Source organism: Salvelinus sp. IW2-2015, linkage group LG1 (assembly GCF_002910315.2).
Source record: "Salvelinus sp. IW2-2015 linkage group LG1, ASM291031v2, whole genome shotgun sequence".
NCBI classification, from domain to species: domain Eukaryota; kingdom Metazoa; phylum Chordata; class Actinopteri; order Salmoniformes; family Salmonidae; genus Salvelinus; species Salvelinus sp. IW2-2015.
In genome coordinates, this window is record NC_036838.1 from 15,801,775 (window position 1) to 15,818,429 (window position 16,655).

The 16,655-nt window shown below is 45.3% G+C and overlaps 1 protein-coding gene across 1 annotated transcript; it reads left to right on the plus strand.

Moving 5' to 3' along the window:
* Positions 1–7,585: 7,585 nt before the first annotated feature.
* Positions 7,586–10,607, plus strand: LOC111960935 (probable ATP-dependent RNA helicase DDX27). Its single transcript, XM_023983116.2, has 6 exons — positions 7,586–7,696; positions 8,011–8,140; positions 8,423–8,576; positions 9,721–9,898; positions 10,316–10,422; positions 10,522–10,607. The coding sequence occupies exons 1-4, from the start codon at positions 7,586–7,588 to the stop codon at positions 9,722–9,724; spliced, it is 399 nt and encodes a 132-aa protein (XP_023838884.1). The 3' UTR covers positions 9,725–9,898; positions 10,316–10,422; positions 10,522–10,607.
* Positions 10,608–16,655: the final 6,048 nt, after the last annotated feature.

Consider the following 16,655-nt stretch of genomic DNA (forward strand, 5'->3'; position numbering starts at 1 on the left):
TCTGCGCTAAGGATCCCTTTAGCGGAGTCATTTTCCTAAACAACCGCTGAATTGCAGGGCGCAAAATATTACTTAAAATATTTATAATCATGCAATCACAAGTGAAATATACCAAAACACAGCTTAGCTTGTTGTTAATCCACCTATCGTGTCAGATTTTGAAAATATGCTTTACAGCGAAAGAAATCCAAGCTTTTGTGAGTGTATCAATCAATGCTAGAATAGTTAGCCCAAAATTAGCATGGTCACAAAAGTCAGAAAAGCAATAATGAATCGCTTACCTTTGATAATCTTCGGATGTTTGCACTCACGAGACTCCCAGTTACACAAATGTTATTTTTGTTCGATAAATATTACTTTTATAACAAAAAGCCATTTGGGTTGCGCGTTAGTTCAGAAAACCAAAGCCTTGTTCCGTTCGACGAAAATTCTAAAGTATCCGTAATGTTCGTAGAAACATGTCAAATGTTTTTTATAATCAATCCTCAGGTTGTTTTTAACAAACATAATTGATAATATTTCGAACGTAACCTATTCAATTAAAGAGAAAGAAAATGGAGAGCTACCCCTCTCGGGCGCAGGAACTAATCAAAGGAGATCTCACTAGTTTTGAAAAATCTCGCTAATTTTTCAAAATAAAAGCCTGAAACTGTCTAAAGCCTGGTCACAGCCTGAGGAAGCCATTGGAAAAGGAATCTGGTTGATACCCCTTTAAATGGAAGAAAGACGGGCAAGGAAACACAGATTTAAAAATATATATATCACTTCCGGGTTAGATTTCCTCAGGTTTTCGCCTGCAGAATCAGTTTTTATACTCACAGACAATATTTTGACAGTTTTGGAAACTTTGGAGTGTTTTCTATCATATCATCTGTAAAATTCTATGCATATTCTACGATCTGGACCTGAGAAATGGTCCGTTTACCTTGAACGTTATTTAAAAAAAAAAAAAATAATCTGACCCCTAGCGTCAATGAGCAGTCCCAACACAACTACAACATGGGACTAAAACACGCCCAAAACGAGATTGCCACACACACAGGGAATAAAGTGTAACACACACGGAGGAGAAACCTCTACTACTAAACTCAATACCAAAACTGCAAAACTGCCGAGAGAAAGAAACCCTGTGGTGCAGACACGCACCCCTAAATAACATCGTCTTATCAATACCCGGATGACCAGAGGAGGGTAACGTGTGCGCCCACCGAATCAACCTATCACGGACACCAAGTGCGACGTACTTCCGTCCAGCTGGGCACTGAGGTGGGGTAGGCTCTGACCGAGATGCCCGCTCAATGTCCGCGTCCACCTCCCACACCACCGGCGCCACCAGACAAGAGGCCGGAAGTATGGCGGTAGGATTGATGGACCGCTCCTCTGTATACAGACGGGACAGTGCGTCTGCCTTAGCGTTCTGGGAACCCGGTCTATACGATATCGTGAATCTGGTGAAAAACATGGCCCACTTTGCCTGGCGAGGGTTCAGTCTCCTTGTCGCCCGGATGTACTCCAGATTACGGTGGTCAGTCCAGATGAGGAGAGGGTGTTGAGCCCCCTCAAGCCAATGTCTCCACACCTTCAGGGCTTTTACGACAGCCAGCAACTCCGGATAAACCTCCGGTAGTAATTGGCAAACCCTAAAAACCGCTGCACCTCCTTTACCGTGGTGGGAGTCAGCCAATTACGCACGGCTGCAATGCGGTCACACTCCATCACCAACCCTGATGTGGAAATGCGATAACCCAGGAAGGAGACGGCCTGTTGGGAGAACACGCATTTGTCAGCCTTGACGTATAGGTCATGCTCCAACAGTCACCCAAGTACTCTGCACACCAGAGACACATGCGTGGCGCGTGTGGTGGAATATATCAAGATGTCATTGATATACGCCACCACACCTTGCCCGTGCAGGTCCCTGAGAATCTAGTCTACAAAGGATTGGAAGACTGCTGGGGAATTCTTTAACCCATACGGCATTACGAGGTACTCATAATGGCCAGATGTGGTACTAAATGCTGTCTTCCACTCATCACACTCCCGGATACGTACCAAGTTATACGCGCTCCAGTTTTGTGAAGAAGCGTGCTCCGTGAAATGACTCAGTCGCCGTAGCGATGAGAAGTAGCGAGTAACTGTACCCCACCGTATTAGAATTTAGACCTCTATAGTCAATGCACGGACACAGACCTCCCTCCTTCACAAAAAAGAAACTCGAGGAGGCGGGTAACGTGGAGGACCGAATGTACCCCTGCCTCAGAGATTCAGAGATATGTTTCCATAGCCACCGTCTCCTCCTGTGACAGGGGATACACGTGACTCCTGGGAAGTGCGGCGTTTATCGCACAATCCCCTCGTCAATGGGGTGGTAATTGGGTCGCCCTCTTTTTACAGAAAGCGATAGCCAAATCGGCATATTCGGGGGGAATGCGCACGGTGGAGCTTTGGTCTGGACTCTCCATCGTCGTTGCACCGATGGAAACTCCCACACACCTACCTGAGCACTCTGACCACCCCTTTAGAGCCCTCTGTTGCCACGAAATAGTTTACATTTACATTTAAGTCATTTAGCAGACGCTCTTATCCAGAGCGACTTACAAATTGGAAAGTTCATACATATTCATCCTGGTCCCCCCGTGGGGAATGAACCCACAACCCTGGCGTTGCAAGCGCCATGCTCTACCAACTGAGCCACACGGGACCGATAGTGGGGTTGTGTAGTGGGGTTGTGAAGGGCCAACCAGGGAATCCCCAGCACCACCGGAAATGCAGGTGAATCAATGAGGAAGAGACTAATTCTCTCCTCGTGACCCTCCTGCGTAATCATGTCCGGTGGAGCCGTGGACTCCCTGACTACCCCTGACCCTAATGGTCGACTATCTAGAGCACAGGTGTCAAACTCATTCCACGGGGGGCCGAGTGTCTGCGGGTTTTCGCTCCTCCCTTGTACTTGATTGATGAATTAACATCACTAATTAGTTAGGAACTCCCCACACCTGGTTGTCTAGTGCTTTATTGAAAGGAAAAACCAAAAACCTGCAGACACTAGGCCCTCCGTGGAATGAGTTTGACACCCCTGCTCTAGAGAGTGCACATGGAATGGCTTGTCCATCTGAACCAGGGGAATCCCTAACCTATGCGTGAAACCGCAGTCCATGAAATTCCCCGCTGCGCCTGAATCTACTAGCACCTTATGCTGGGAATGGGGAAAAAAACTCAGGGAAAGAGATTAACACATACATGTGACCAACAGGGAGCTCTGGGTGAGCCTGGTGCTGACTCACCTGGGGTGCCCAAATAGTACTCGGCCTGCCGTCTCAACTCCCAGACGAGCTCCTGCAGCATCGGTCGGCAGTGTGCCCTCTCCGACCACACCCAGTGCAGGAAGAGGCTCCTCCTCCGATCGCCCTCGCTGCAGCACCCCCTAACTCCATGGGGGTTGGAGCGGAGGCGCTGGGGGGTGGAACCAACAGGACCTGATCCGGACGCCCGTGTGTAGCCAGCAAGTTGTCCAACCTGATGGACATGTCCACTAGCTGGTCCAGGGTGAGGGTAGCGTCTCTACATGCTAACTCCCTGCGGACGTCCTCACGTAGGCTGCACCTATAGTGGTCAACCAGGGCCCTGTCGTTCCACCCTGCGCCTGCGGCCACGAACACGGCCCGGAAACTGCAGGTGAACTCTGGGTAGTGGTCCCTCGCTGAGTCTGGTCCATCCCAGACCGCGTTGGCCCACTCCAGAGCTTTGCCGGACAGGCAGGAGACGAGGGTGTTCACACTCTCACCTCCCGAAGGAGTCGGGTGCACGGTTGCCAGGTAAAGCTCCAGCTGGAGCAAAAAACCCTTGCATCCGGCAGCCGTCCCATCGTACTCTCTTGGGAGCGCGAGCCGAATACCGCTGGGTCCGGATGGCGCCGGAGAAGGTGGTGGTGCTGATTGGAGTGTGGCAGGTGGAGGCAGAACCGCCTATCTCCCATCTCTCCATCGTCGCCATCACTTGATCCATAGTGGTCCCGAGACGATGGAGAACGGTGGTGTGGTGTTGAATGCGCTCCTCCATAGAAGTGGAGAGCGTCAGCTCCTGCTGATTCCATAGCTGTTGGTGCGGGATTCTGTTAAGGTGCCTCCTAACGGGAGGTGCAGGAATCAGGAGCAGGAGAGCAAGGAAATCCCAGTGGCAAAAGTTTAATGAGCAGTCCCAACACAACTATAACATGGGACTAAAACGCGCACAAAACGAGATTGCCACACACACAGGGAATAAAGCGTAACACACACAGAGGAGAAACCTCTACTACTAAACTCAATACCAAAACTGCAAAACTGCCGAGAGAAAAGAAACCCCCTGGTGCACACGCACCCCTAAATAACGTCACCACAGAAAACAATCCCGCACAAAGACTCGCAGGCAGCGGAGGTAAATATACCCACCGAAATCAACTAACAAGACACAGGTGTAAACAATACAGACAGACACAAACGAAAAGGAAAAATGGATCGGTGGCAGCTAGTAGGCCGGCGACGACGACCGCCGAGCACCGCCCGAACAGGGAGAGGAGCCACTTTTGGTGGAAGTCGTGACAATTAAAAGTGAAGACTGTTATATTATCAAATCAATTCTCTAGGTTTAATTATTACGTGATTAAACTAATCATGTAAACATTAACTAGGAATTCGGGGCACCACAGGAAAATGTCGTTACAGAGTTATTATTTCCCGAAAATAACTCTTCTGATATTTTTGAATCTTGTCAAAACAGTCGCTTGTTAATGAGATTTTCCTCGATCAGTTTCGTTCTTGAACGTCGTAATTCCTTCGTCTGCACGAATCCAGACTTTACTTGATGAATCATCCATATACAAATTGGCTCAATTATTTATTTACTAGCTAATTAAACAATTACAGAATATATAAAACATTCTAACATTATACAGTAAATACTGTCCCTAGAGGACTTAACAAAACATGACAGTTTGGTTATAACACAATAGATACAGAGAGAAAAGGGGTTGGAAGGAAAGGAGACAAATAATTCGGTCTTTAGGACAATGGGGAAGCTACTCTCACGGAAATGCAAATACATATGCCACTAATAAATCGCTAGTTCGAAAAGTAATGCAATGTTTTTACGTGAAGCTGGCTTCGATAGTTGGTCGATGAGGTAAGATTCTGGTTTGTCCAGTAGAGATTGCCATTGTCCTTTGTAGAATCTTCGAGGTCGTAGTGGTGTGAGGTTCATCTCACTTTATAGATGCTTCTGCGTTGTCGTCAGTGTTCTCGGACTAGACTTAAGCAAATTTTCAGATGCAGACTGATATAGGCTGTAGTCTAGAATTCTCCTTTGTGATCAATAGTTCAGAGTTCATTTCCAGCCGTGTAGCTCACGCTCCACGCCGTCTGGTCTTTTGGTTGAGTTGTAGTTTCAAACCATTTGTAACACCTGGCTTACACTGTGGTTTGCATGGTCTGGTGTGAATTGCGTCACAGGGGCTTTTATGCTTGGGTAGAAAAGGGGCCGTCTCAACCATGCCCATGTGGGCACGAACATGATATTGACTGTGCATAAGTTACCATTAAACTAACTAGCTAGCTTGCCTACTCCAACTAACTCCACAGATAAAAGGGTAAACCAAGTTTGTTTCTATTAATCCCTCCTTCAGGCTTCTAATTCTTCTTTGAACTTTATATGGCGGTTGGCAACCAACTAAGGTGCATTACCACCACCAACTGGAGTGTGGACCTCAGTTCATCTTTCAATCACCCACGTGGGTATATGCTTCTAAAAACCAATGAGGAAATGGGAGAGGCGGGATTTTCAGCGCATCAAGCGTTACAAATAGAACCAACTTCTATTTTAGCGCCTGGCTATGCAGACCCTCGTTGACGCGCGCAAGTTGTGTGGGTGCAATGATTGAATAACATGTATGTGTATATTTATTTTGCAAAGCTCGCGCACGTGATGCATGTGGTGTGGTCAGCATGTAAGTATGTTATCCTACGGTTTTGACTTGGTGTACAGGGAGAATACTGTAAAAATGGCCCATGTTCTGAATTCTGTCACTGTACATTTCAAAAGTTTGTGGGCACCTTTTGTCACCATAATTATGCAATTAATGTATTGTTTAGTGTTGTGTTGTGTAGTAGCTTTGCTGGCATGCATCAAAACCATTTTGGGGGAGTTTGCTCCACCAAGATTTACAATGCCTTTGGAAAGTATTCAGACCCCTTACCTTTTCCCACATTTTGTTACATAACAGCATTATCGTGCTGAGGTTTTTTTCAGCGGCAGGGACTGGGAGACTAGTCAGGATCAAGGGAAAGATTAACAGAGCAAAGTACAGAGATCCTTGCTGAAAACCTGCTCCAGAATGTTCAGGACCACAATTTCTGGGGAAGGTTCAACTTCCAACAAGACAAAAACTCTAAGCATACAGCCAAGACAATGCAGGAGCGGCTTCCTTAAGTGGCCCAGTCAGAGCCCAAACTTGCCGATCGAACATCTCTGGAGAGGCCTGAAAATAGCTGTGCAGCGACGCTCCCCATCCAACCTGACAGATGTTGAGAGAATCTGCAGAGAAGAATGGGAGAAACTCCCCAAATACAGGTGTGCCACGCTTGTAGCGTCATACCCAAGAAGACTCGAGGCTGTAATTGGTACCAAAGGTGCTTCAACAAAGTACGGAGTAAAGGGTCTGAATACTTATGTAAATGTGATATTTCATTTTTTTTTTTTTTATACATTTGCAACTCTGTATAAAAACCTGTTTTTGCTTTGTCATTATGGGATATTGTGTGTAGATTGAGAATTAAAACAATTTAATCAAGTTTAGAATAAGGCTGTAAAGTAAGAAAGGGGTCTGAATACTTTCCAAATGCACTGCAGATAGGACCCATTTATTTATGGACTGAATACATTTTCACCCAAATATAATTGCTTTTTAAACATAGCAATTCGGGGTTGTGTTCATTAGGCACGAAACAGAAGAAAAACTGAAACAGAGAGTACCTGGACTTGTCCTATAAGAAACGGTCATTTTTGTTTCTGTTGCAAAACATTTTAAAGCATTTTCCGTGAATACGGACAGATTTCAGACTTTCACTTTTTTTTCTAGTGAAAAATAAGTGCATTCTCTGGACTCCCGGGTGGCGCAGCGGTCTAAGGCACTGCATCGCAGTGCTGAGGAGCCACTACAGCCTCGTGTTCGATCCCAGACTGTCACAGCCAGCCGTGACTGGAAGCCCTATGGGACGGCGCACAATTGGCCCAGTGCTGTCCGGGTTTGGTTGGAGATTTCCTTGGCTAATCGTGATCTAGCGACTCTTTGTTGGCGGTCCGGGCGCCTGCAGGCTGACTTTGGTCGTCAGTTGGATGTGGTTTCCTCCGACACATTAGTGCGGCTGGCTTTCAGGTTAAGCAAGCAGTGTGTCAAGAAGCAGTGTGGCTTGGCAGGTCATGTTTCAGAGGACGCATGCCTCTCCCGAGTCCGTTGGGGGGTTGCAGCGATGTGACAAGATTGTAACTACCAATTGGATATCATTAAATATTTTGTTATTTCCGCACCGTAAAAGTGTCCATAATTTGCAGGATGCTGGATGAGTACTTTGAGGAGCAGATGAAGGAGATCATCAGGATGTGTGCCTACCAGACAGACCATGCTCTTCTCTGCCACCATGAGCGAGGAATACAGACACAACCTGTATTCCTTTATTATCACATTGGTCACCAAACCCGGTCTTGGTGAGCTACAGGGTGTGCAGGCTTTTGTTCCAGCTCAGCATTAACTCACCTGATTCGACTTGTCGCCGTCATCTTGATGATTGGCTGATGAGTTTGGTCATGTGTGGTAGTGTCTGGTGATGGTATGCCAATATGGTTTGTGTTGACAAATATGGCATATTGTTCAATTAGATTCTGATCGTTGCTTTGTTTTTCCATTACTTTACCCTCCAGTGGCTGCATTGTTTATTGAAATGGTGTTATCTTTCTCTCTCTTTGTCCTCCAGGTGAAAGACTTGGCGTCGGGTCTCTCTGAAGCAGCCAGTGCGTAATCTTTGTGAAAAGCAACACAGACGTGGCGCCCTACAGGAGTTTGTCAGGATCCGACCAGCCAAGAAAGGAGACAAGGAGGCCGTTGTGGGCGGTGAGTTGTCTGGACAACTATCACAATACAGTGCTGAGTTATTGTGAAGTAAAGTACAACATGTAGCAGAAAGTTCACTGCTCACCCTTTTCACCTTCGTCATTTTCCATTGAACAGAAATGGAAAACCATGCAGTTGAAAAAGGTGAACATTGAACTTTCTGATACATGTAGCAATCTCGACTAACTGTGGGTGTGTCACCAGTCTGTGCATGTGTGTCTCTTGTGTCTCCTGCCTGTGTGTTTTGTGTTTATCTCCTGTGTCTATGTCTGTGTGTCTCAGCCCTGCTGACGCAGACGTTCCAGGACCACGTGATGGTGTTCACCCAGACTAAGAAGCAGGCCCAACGGATGCACATCCTCCTGGGCCTGATGGGGCTAAAGGTGGGGAAGCTGCACGGGAACCTGTCCCAGACCCAGAGACTGGAGAGCCTCAGGTACCTAGACACTTTCCAACTAACTGGCCTTACACCGCTCCGCAAAGAATTACACTGTTTTTATTTTCAACTATTGAACGTGCGGCTCACGCCCAAGAACACTTGATAAATTGCTATGCAAAAGCTATGCATCCAGTGTAGCAGCTTAAAACCTACTCTTTTTGCGATGCTACAGGGTAGCTCCCCTGTAACACTTACAGTATTATACACTATTACCTACTTACACACTATTCCCTGATTTACACTATTGGACCAAGCGAAGTCGAGCTGTACTGAGCTGGCCTGGTTACGCATCAACCATAGTTGCGGCAACCGTGCTGAAAAGGACAATGTGAAATGAAACTACGTTTTGTGTCGTTTGTTTTGTGTCAATCAGGCATTTGACATTGCTAAAATAATAAGTATGCATAATACATACCCAGGCATCTTTTCTCAGAAATTAATCGAGTAGCTGGTGCAAGATTTTTGTTCTGTTGTGCTGAGATAAGTGAGTGAGGTCAGGGTGGGAAATACATTTTTGGGTCAGCCAGCAAAAAATCTACCAGCCACTCAATATTTACCAGCCCAAATATATATTTTTACATACATTTTTTTTAAATCAATGGATGAGCATGCTTTGTAATGTTTCTAAAGCAAAAATGTATTACTAGTATGTATTACATTCTCAATCAAGCACGAACATTTCAGCTGTCCCTTTAAAGGACGGGACGTTACCGTGTTAACTGGGCACACTCTTGTCTTCCTAGCAGCAAACTCAAACTAACATTGAAAAACAACCTAGTGTGTGAACAAAACTATGTAACTGGCCAAGAAACACGACGACAAAGTCACACTTTAGTAGCTTTTCTTGTCAATTGTGACCAACTTCTACATGTGGGATTTTGATTGAAAAAACGGTTCCCAAATGCTCTGTGACTACCCACCAACGTGACAAATGAAATAGTCATTCTTACCCACCAATGACAAAATTTGCCCGCGTTTGGCCGGTGTTCATTTTCCATCCTACTTGTGGCTATAGTTTATATAAAAGCTGCCCTTCACTGTAGAAATTAACCATTTCTCTTCAGATGATCAACTTGACCATGCCGATGAAGCCATTTTCAGATTGAGATGCACCCGCTAACATCGTCGTTCTCCTCCACAGGTGATCAACTTCACCATGCCCAACACAATGAAGCACTACATTCACAGGGTGGGCCGCACAGCCAGATCCGGCAAGGTGGGTTGCTCTGTGTCCATGGTGGGCGAGACAGAGAGGTAGATGCTCAAGGACATTGTCTGGAAGGCCAATACTCCTGTGAAGGCCCGTGTCCTGGCACAAGGTAAAAGCTCAACGCCAGGACCCTTTTAAAATAGTGCAGAAATGCATCTTTCCTTCCTTGTGTACTTGAGATAATATCTATAAGTGTTTGGATAGGTATAGGCAGGGATATCACCCTGTTAATTTTAAGAATTCAAACAATTCAGATCACTGATTACTGAAAGGAAGGTAAGGATTCATTTCTAAAGTTTTAAAAATGTTGAAGTCGATTCTATTGCAATGGGACTCATCTGACTAAATAAAATAAAAGGAACCTCTGCATACCTACTCCTCATTCAAGAGGGACTCTAATCCTCCAAATTTGTAGAATTTTATGTTATTCTTAAAGGATTATTCAATTTGATGGCCACAAGGTCAATTGATCTTTTTTCTCTGGTTGTGCTTTTGTGATGACTGAGCTGTTCTCTCTCTTCTTCAGAGGTGATTTAAAAATTCCGAGACCTGATTGAGAAGCTGGAGAAGGACGTGTACGCCGTGATGCGCCTGGAGAGAGAGGAGAGGGCCATGGCCTACTCGGAGGCTCAGGTAAAAAGCAGCATATTGTGTGTATTCAAATACATGGTAGTGTGTTCCTGTGGTCATATGTGTGTATTTTGTGTGTGTGTGCGCGCACGTGTCATTCAGGTCAGTGTGTCACAGAAGCAGCGAGCACAAAACGCAGACGAGGCAGACCTCCAGAGGACGTGGTTCCAAATGCACGACGAGCGCAAGACCGCAGTGAGTACCGCAGACCAATACTTACTATAGGCCTACCAACCCCCCTACCATGTTCCTCGCTGCTACAAGATGGCATCTTCATATCACAACATCCTGCCCTTTCGATGTTATATACACAGTACACGCAGTGCATTACCATGGACAGCATAGCTCATCTCACTGCAACCAATGCCCACGACCTCGACTACAGCTCAACTAAAACCGGCCCTTGACCAGACCCATAATTCATGATTTAACCTTTGTTTCTGCCAGTGACCAAAGCTCTGGCGGACTTTGACTTGACCCTAAGGGGAAAGAAGAGAGAGAAGTTCATCAAAGAGGGGAAAAAGAAAGAGTTATCGGTACGAGTGCTCATATTAGTTCCCTGTTTGACTGGTACCATGTTTTCATTTTGTATGTTTTTTTTCCTAGATTTTTCGGTCTTTTTTTCTGTATAATTAAAATGAATGTTAACAGAATTCCCCATCAACGGTGTTTCCACTCAGGAATCTTTTACTTAATCATTTACATACTTTATAGCATCGAAACCATTACATTTGACTAATAATTTGCTATTTATGTCCTCTGTACACTAGATATGGTTTTGAACTAGTTAAAAACTGGTAAGGGATGCAACAGTTGAAAGTTCAACTCAGGCTAGCCAGCTCAAATCTCGAAGCGGTCAGTTCTGTCATATAGCTAAATTACATTTATGTTTACTTAGCAATCTTAGAGTATCCTGTAGTTATCCGGGTATACATCAGTTCATATAGTAAGGAGCCTTGTCCGAGCCAGAACGGCCCATATGGCAGGAGCCTATCCTCTGTCTGTAGCGCGAGGCAGCTTGATGTACAAGTACACTTCCTGGATAGGACGCTACTCTATCTCAGCGTTATTACTTTGACTATGCAGTTGGAGCTAGATACCCTTTTCTTCCCTAGTCGTCTCCACTGAAATTCAATTTGCTAGAGTGACATTTATTGTATTGTGCACGTCTCTCTATAATTTCCGTATAACATACAACTACATAAAGATTGTAAAGCAAAGCAGACGTGTGTGTGTGTATATACATCATCTTTGGGTCAAGTACTTTTTCAGTTAGCTGTGTATCTTGTCCAATCACCGTTTTCTCTTTCTGCCTCTCAGTCTGAGGACAAAGCCCAGTTTGAGATCCTCAAGTCCTCAACCCAAAATGGCGTTTTTTTGTTATAAAAGTAATATTTATTGAACAAAAAGAACATTTATTGTGTAACTGGGAGTCTCGTGAGTGCAAACATCCGAAGATTATCAAAGGTAAGTGATTAACTTTATTGCTTTTCTGACTTTCGTGACCATGCTAATTTAGGGCTAGCTGTTGTAGCATTGATTGATACTCACAAAAGCTTGGATTGCTTTCGCTGCAAAGCATATTTTCTAAATCTGACACGATGGGTGATTAACAACAAGCTAAGCTGTGTTTTGGTATATTTCACTTGTGATTGCATGATTATAAATATTTTTAGTAATATTTTGCACACTGCAATTCAGCGGTTGTTTAGGAAAATGATCCCGCTAATGGGAGCCGTAGCGCAGAGAAGTTAAGAACATACAGCTGTCGGGTTGTACACTCTATAGGCAGGATAGAACAGCAGCCTCTGGTAAGACACGGGGCAGGGGCCTATGCATATATGTAAACAACAGCTGGTGCACGACATCTAAGGAAGTCTCAAGGTTTTACTCGCCTGAGGTAGAGTATCTCATGATAAACTGTAGATTACACTATCTACCGAGAGAGTTTTCATCTGTATTTTTCGTAGCTGTCTACATACCACCACAGACTGAGGCTGGCGCTAAAACCCCAATCAATGAGCTGTATTCTGCCATAAAGCAAACAGGAAAACGTTCATCCAGAGGCAGCGCTCCTAGTGGCCGGGGAATTTAATGGAGGGAAACTTATTAAAACAGTTTTACTTCATTTCTATCAGCATATTAAATGTGCAACTAGAGGGAAATAAATTCTAGACCACCTTTACTCCACACACAGCGACGCGTACAAAGCTCTCCCTTGCCCTCCATTTGGCAAATCTGACCATAACGCTATCCTCCTGATTCCTGCTTACAAGCTACATTAAGCAGGAAGCACCAGTGACTTGATCTATAAAAAAGTGGTCAGATGAAGCAGATGTTAAACTACAGGACTGTTTTGCTAGCACAGACTGGAAAATGTTCTGGGATTCTTCCGGTTGCATTAAGGAGTACACCACATCAGTCACTGGCTTCATCAATAAGTGCATCGAGGATGTTGTCCCCACAGTGACTGTACGTACATACCCCAAACAGTACCCCAAACACATTTGCACTGAGCTAAAGGGTAGAGCTGCCGCTTTTAAGGAGTGGGACTCTAACCCGGAAGCTTCTAAGAAGTCCCGCTATGCCCTCTGACGACCCAACAAACAGGCAAGTCAATACAGAACAAAGATCTAATGCACTACACCGGCTCCGATGCTCGTCGGATGCGGCATGGCTTGCAAACTGTTACAGACTACAAAGGGAAGCACAGCTGCCTAGTGACACAAGCCTACCAGACGAGCTAAATAACTTCTATACTCGCTTCGGGGCAAGCAACACTGAAACATGCATGAGAGCATCTGCTGTTCCGGACGACTGTTTGATCACGCTTGCCACAGCCAATGTGAGTAAGACCTTTAAACAGGTCAACATTCACAAGGCCGCAGGACCAGACAGATTACCAGGACGTGTACCTGACCGTGTGGTGCAAGGACAACAACCTCTCCCTCAATGTGATCAAGACAAAGGACATGATTGTGGACTACAGGAAAAGGAGGACCGATCGCACCCCCATTCTCATCAATGGAGCTGTTGTGGAGCAGGTTGAGAGCTTCAAGTTCCTTGGCGTCCACATCACCAACAAACTAACATGATCCAAGCACACCAAGACAGTCGAGAAGAGGGCACGACAATCCCATCCCCCTCAGGAGACTCGCATGGGTCCTCAGATCCTCAAAAAGGTTTTACAGCTGCACCATCGAGAGCATCCTGACGGGTTGCATCACTGCCTGGTATGGCAACTGCTCGGCCTCCGACCGCAAGGCACTACAGAGGGTAGTGTGTACGGCCCAGTACATTAACAGGGCCAAGCTTCCTGCAATCCAGGACCTCTATACCAGGCGGTGTCAGAGGAAGGCCCTAAAAATTGTCAAAGACTCCAGGCACCCCTCTATTATGGAGGAAATCAGGGAGTTAGCTTATAGGCAGCCTGCCACCTCTGAGAACCTCCAACCAGCCAGTAACCTTTTTTCTATTCGTGGTGAGTTTCTACAGCCTACCCCAGCTCCCCAAGAACCCCACTTACCTCCTCCGGAGTGATATTCTGGGGATCCTGGAACCTGCCTGGGTTTTCTTTCTCAGTGCTCCCTTATTTTTGAGCTACAGCCATCTTTGTTCCCTTCGGACCAATCAGAGATAGCGTATATTATTACGCTAGTGTCGGGAAGGGCGCTCTCCTGGGCTACGGCAGTTTGGGAGCAACAATCCACCATTTGTCATCTAGAGGATTTCTTGGCAGAGGTGAGGAAGGTGTTCGATTCTCCGGTATCCGGGAGAGAGGTGGCCCGTAAACTTCTTGAATTACGTCAAGACTCCCATAGTGTGGTAGACTACGCTGTAGACTTTTGCACGTTGGCAGCCGAGAGTGCCTGGAATCCAGAGTCCCTTTTCGGTACCTTCCTGAATGGATTATCAGAGGTAATAAAAGATGAGCTAGCTGCTCGGGAATTACCGGTTGACCTCGATTCCCTCATCGCTCACACCATTAGGATTGATGGACGTGTACGGGAACACAGGAGTGAGAGGAGGTCTGGCCTAGGTCACACTCGTTCATCTGCTGTGGCTCGCACACCTCCAAGGGAATCCGGAAGTCTGGATTTCTGAAGAGAGGATCTGAAGCCACCCGAGCTGCCTCGAGAATCATCGACGATGGGTGAGTCGGATACACCGGAACCTATGCAACTAGGAAGAACTAGATTATCGCCTAGGGAACATTCACATAGGCTAAGCTCCAACAGTTGTCTGTATTGTGGTGCTGTGGGGCATTTCATAGCTACCTGCCCAGTGAAGAGACCTAAATCATTAGTAGGTACAAGTACACTGGAGAGCCAGACTGGGAATACTCTACTTCCTATTACCCGTACCCCTTTTGCTCTTATCCTGCTGTGGGGAGACCAGTCAAAGTCTCTTCGGGTGCTCATTGACTCGGGGGCTGATGAGAGTTTCATGGACGCTACCCTTGTATCGGAATTTGGTATTCCCACTTAACTCCTCTCCATTCCCATGGATGCCAGAGCACTGGACGGCCGTTCCATTGGGAGAGTCACGCACAGCACAGTTCCCATTAATCTGCGGATATCTGGTAATCACAGTGAGTCAATACAGCTTCTCCTCGTTGAGTCTCCTCACATCCATGATATTTTGGGATTTTCTCCAGTAGCACAATTCCGATATTGACTGGACCACGGGTTCAATCCTGGGTTGGAGACCGTTCTGCCATTCACACTGCCTAAAGGTGGCGCAGGACGTCTGCCTCCAGGGTTAAGTACATTCATTCGACGCCATCACCTCATCTTTCAGCATGATGATGCACGGCCCCATGTCGCAAGGAACTGTACACAATTCCTGGAAGCTGAAAATGTCCCAGTTCTTCCATGGCCTGCTTACTCACCTAACATGTCACCCATTTAGCATGTTTGGGTAGCTCTGGATCAACGTGTACGACAATGTGCTCCAGTTCCCGCCAATATCCGGCATTGCACAGCCATCGAGGAGTGGGACAACATTCCACAGGCCACAATCAACAGCCTGATCAACTCTATGCGAAGGAGATGTTTTGCACTGCATGAGGCAAAAGGTGGTCACACCAGATACTGACTGGTTTTCTGATCCACACCCCTACTTTTTTAAAGGTATCTGTGACCAACAGATGCCTATCTGTATTCCCAGTCATTAGGTTCTACTGAATTTGTTTGAATTTACTGATTTCCTTATATGAACGATAACTCTGTGAAATCTTTGAAATTGTTGACTTTATATTTTTCTTCAATGTATTTTTTAAGATAATGTGGGCTATTTACTTCATTTTTCTGTTTTAATCAAATACAAAATTTGAAGAACAAACAAGTTTGTGGCAATTCATATCTTAACTGTAAATAAGACTTTAGACTCAAGAGAAGAACGGTTAAATGTTAACTTACTTAGAAAATAGTCCTGATCATATAGGCCTGGACCTAGACAATATTCGAAACAACTAATGATCCACTGAATTCATACATTTTCAATCATTTAAATGGTAAAGCCATGTCTTTCTACACAAGACCACAACACATTTTTCCAATCTGGGAAGAAAACTCATTAAAGTATTCATTAATCTTGCTGTGTATTTCGGATGGGGTCAAGTCATTAGAATGTACCAGAGGCACCAAAATAGAGCTCCTTCTGAGAAAGAAAATGTAAACCCTGCATGGCTGGCTACTGTATCTCTTTGTGGAAAACACTGAGAAGCTGCATTTTGGTATTCAGGCACATTCATATCTGATTGCAGTACTATGCTTTTCCAGTTTTACTCAGCGGCGAACACATTGCCAGTTTTCATATTGTTATTTGTTTGCTTTCTTGAGACAATTACACAAGTTTACAGGGCACCCCTCCTGACAACTCTATTAGTCCAATTCACCTCTGATCTCCAACCCCATACTACCTTGTTGGCTGCATAAATACTGGGTCCTACAACAACTCAGGAATGAAACAGAAAACCGGTAGACCAGCCAAGAAGTCTATTTGACAAGGAACTTACAAACACCAGTAAGAAAGCACTCAAGCAATACAGAGTTGGATAAGTGTCTCTTTCATAAACTTAGTTAATACCTTAACACCACTGAGACATTGACAACAAAACAGGGAACCTGGCTGTATGTACAGTTGAAATCAGAAGTTTACATACACCTTGGCCAAATACATTTAAACTCACTTTTTCACAATTCCTGACATTTATTCCTAGTAAAAATTCCCTG

Bases quoted from the DNA above. Each gene is read 5' to 3' on its own strand.
- LOC111960935 (XM_023983116.2), top strand. From the start codon at position 7,586: ATGCTGGATGAGTACTTTGAGGAGCAGATGAAGGAGATCATCAGGATG. The intron at 7,697-8,010 runs GTATTCCTTTAT...TCCAGGTGAAAG, and splicing joins GAGGAATACAGACACAACCT to ACTTGGCGTCGGGTCTCTCT. The intron at 8,141-8,422 runs GTGAGTTGTCTG...TGTGTGTCTCAG, and splicing joins CAAGGAGGCCGTTGTGGGCG to CCCTGCTGACGCAGACGTTC.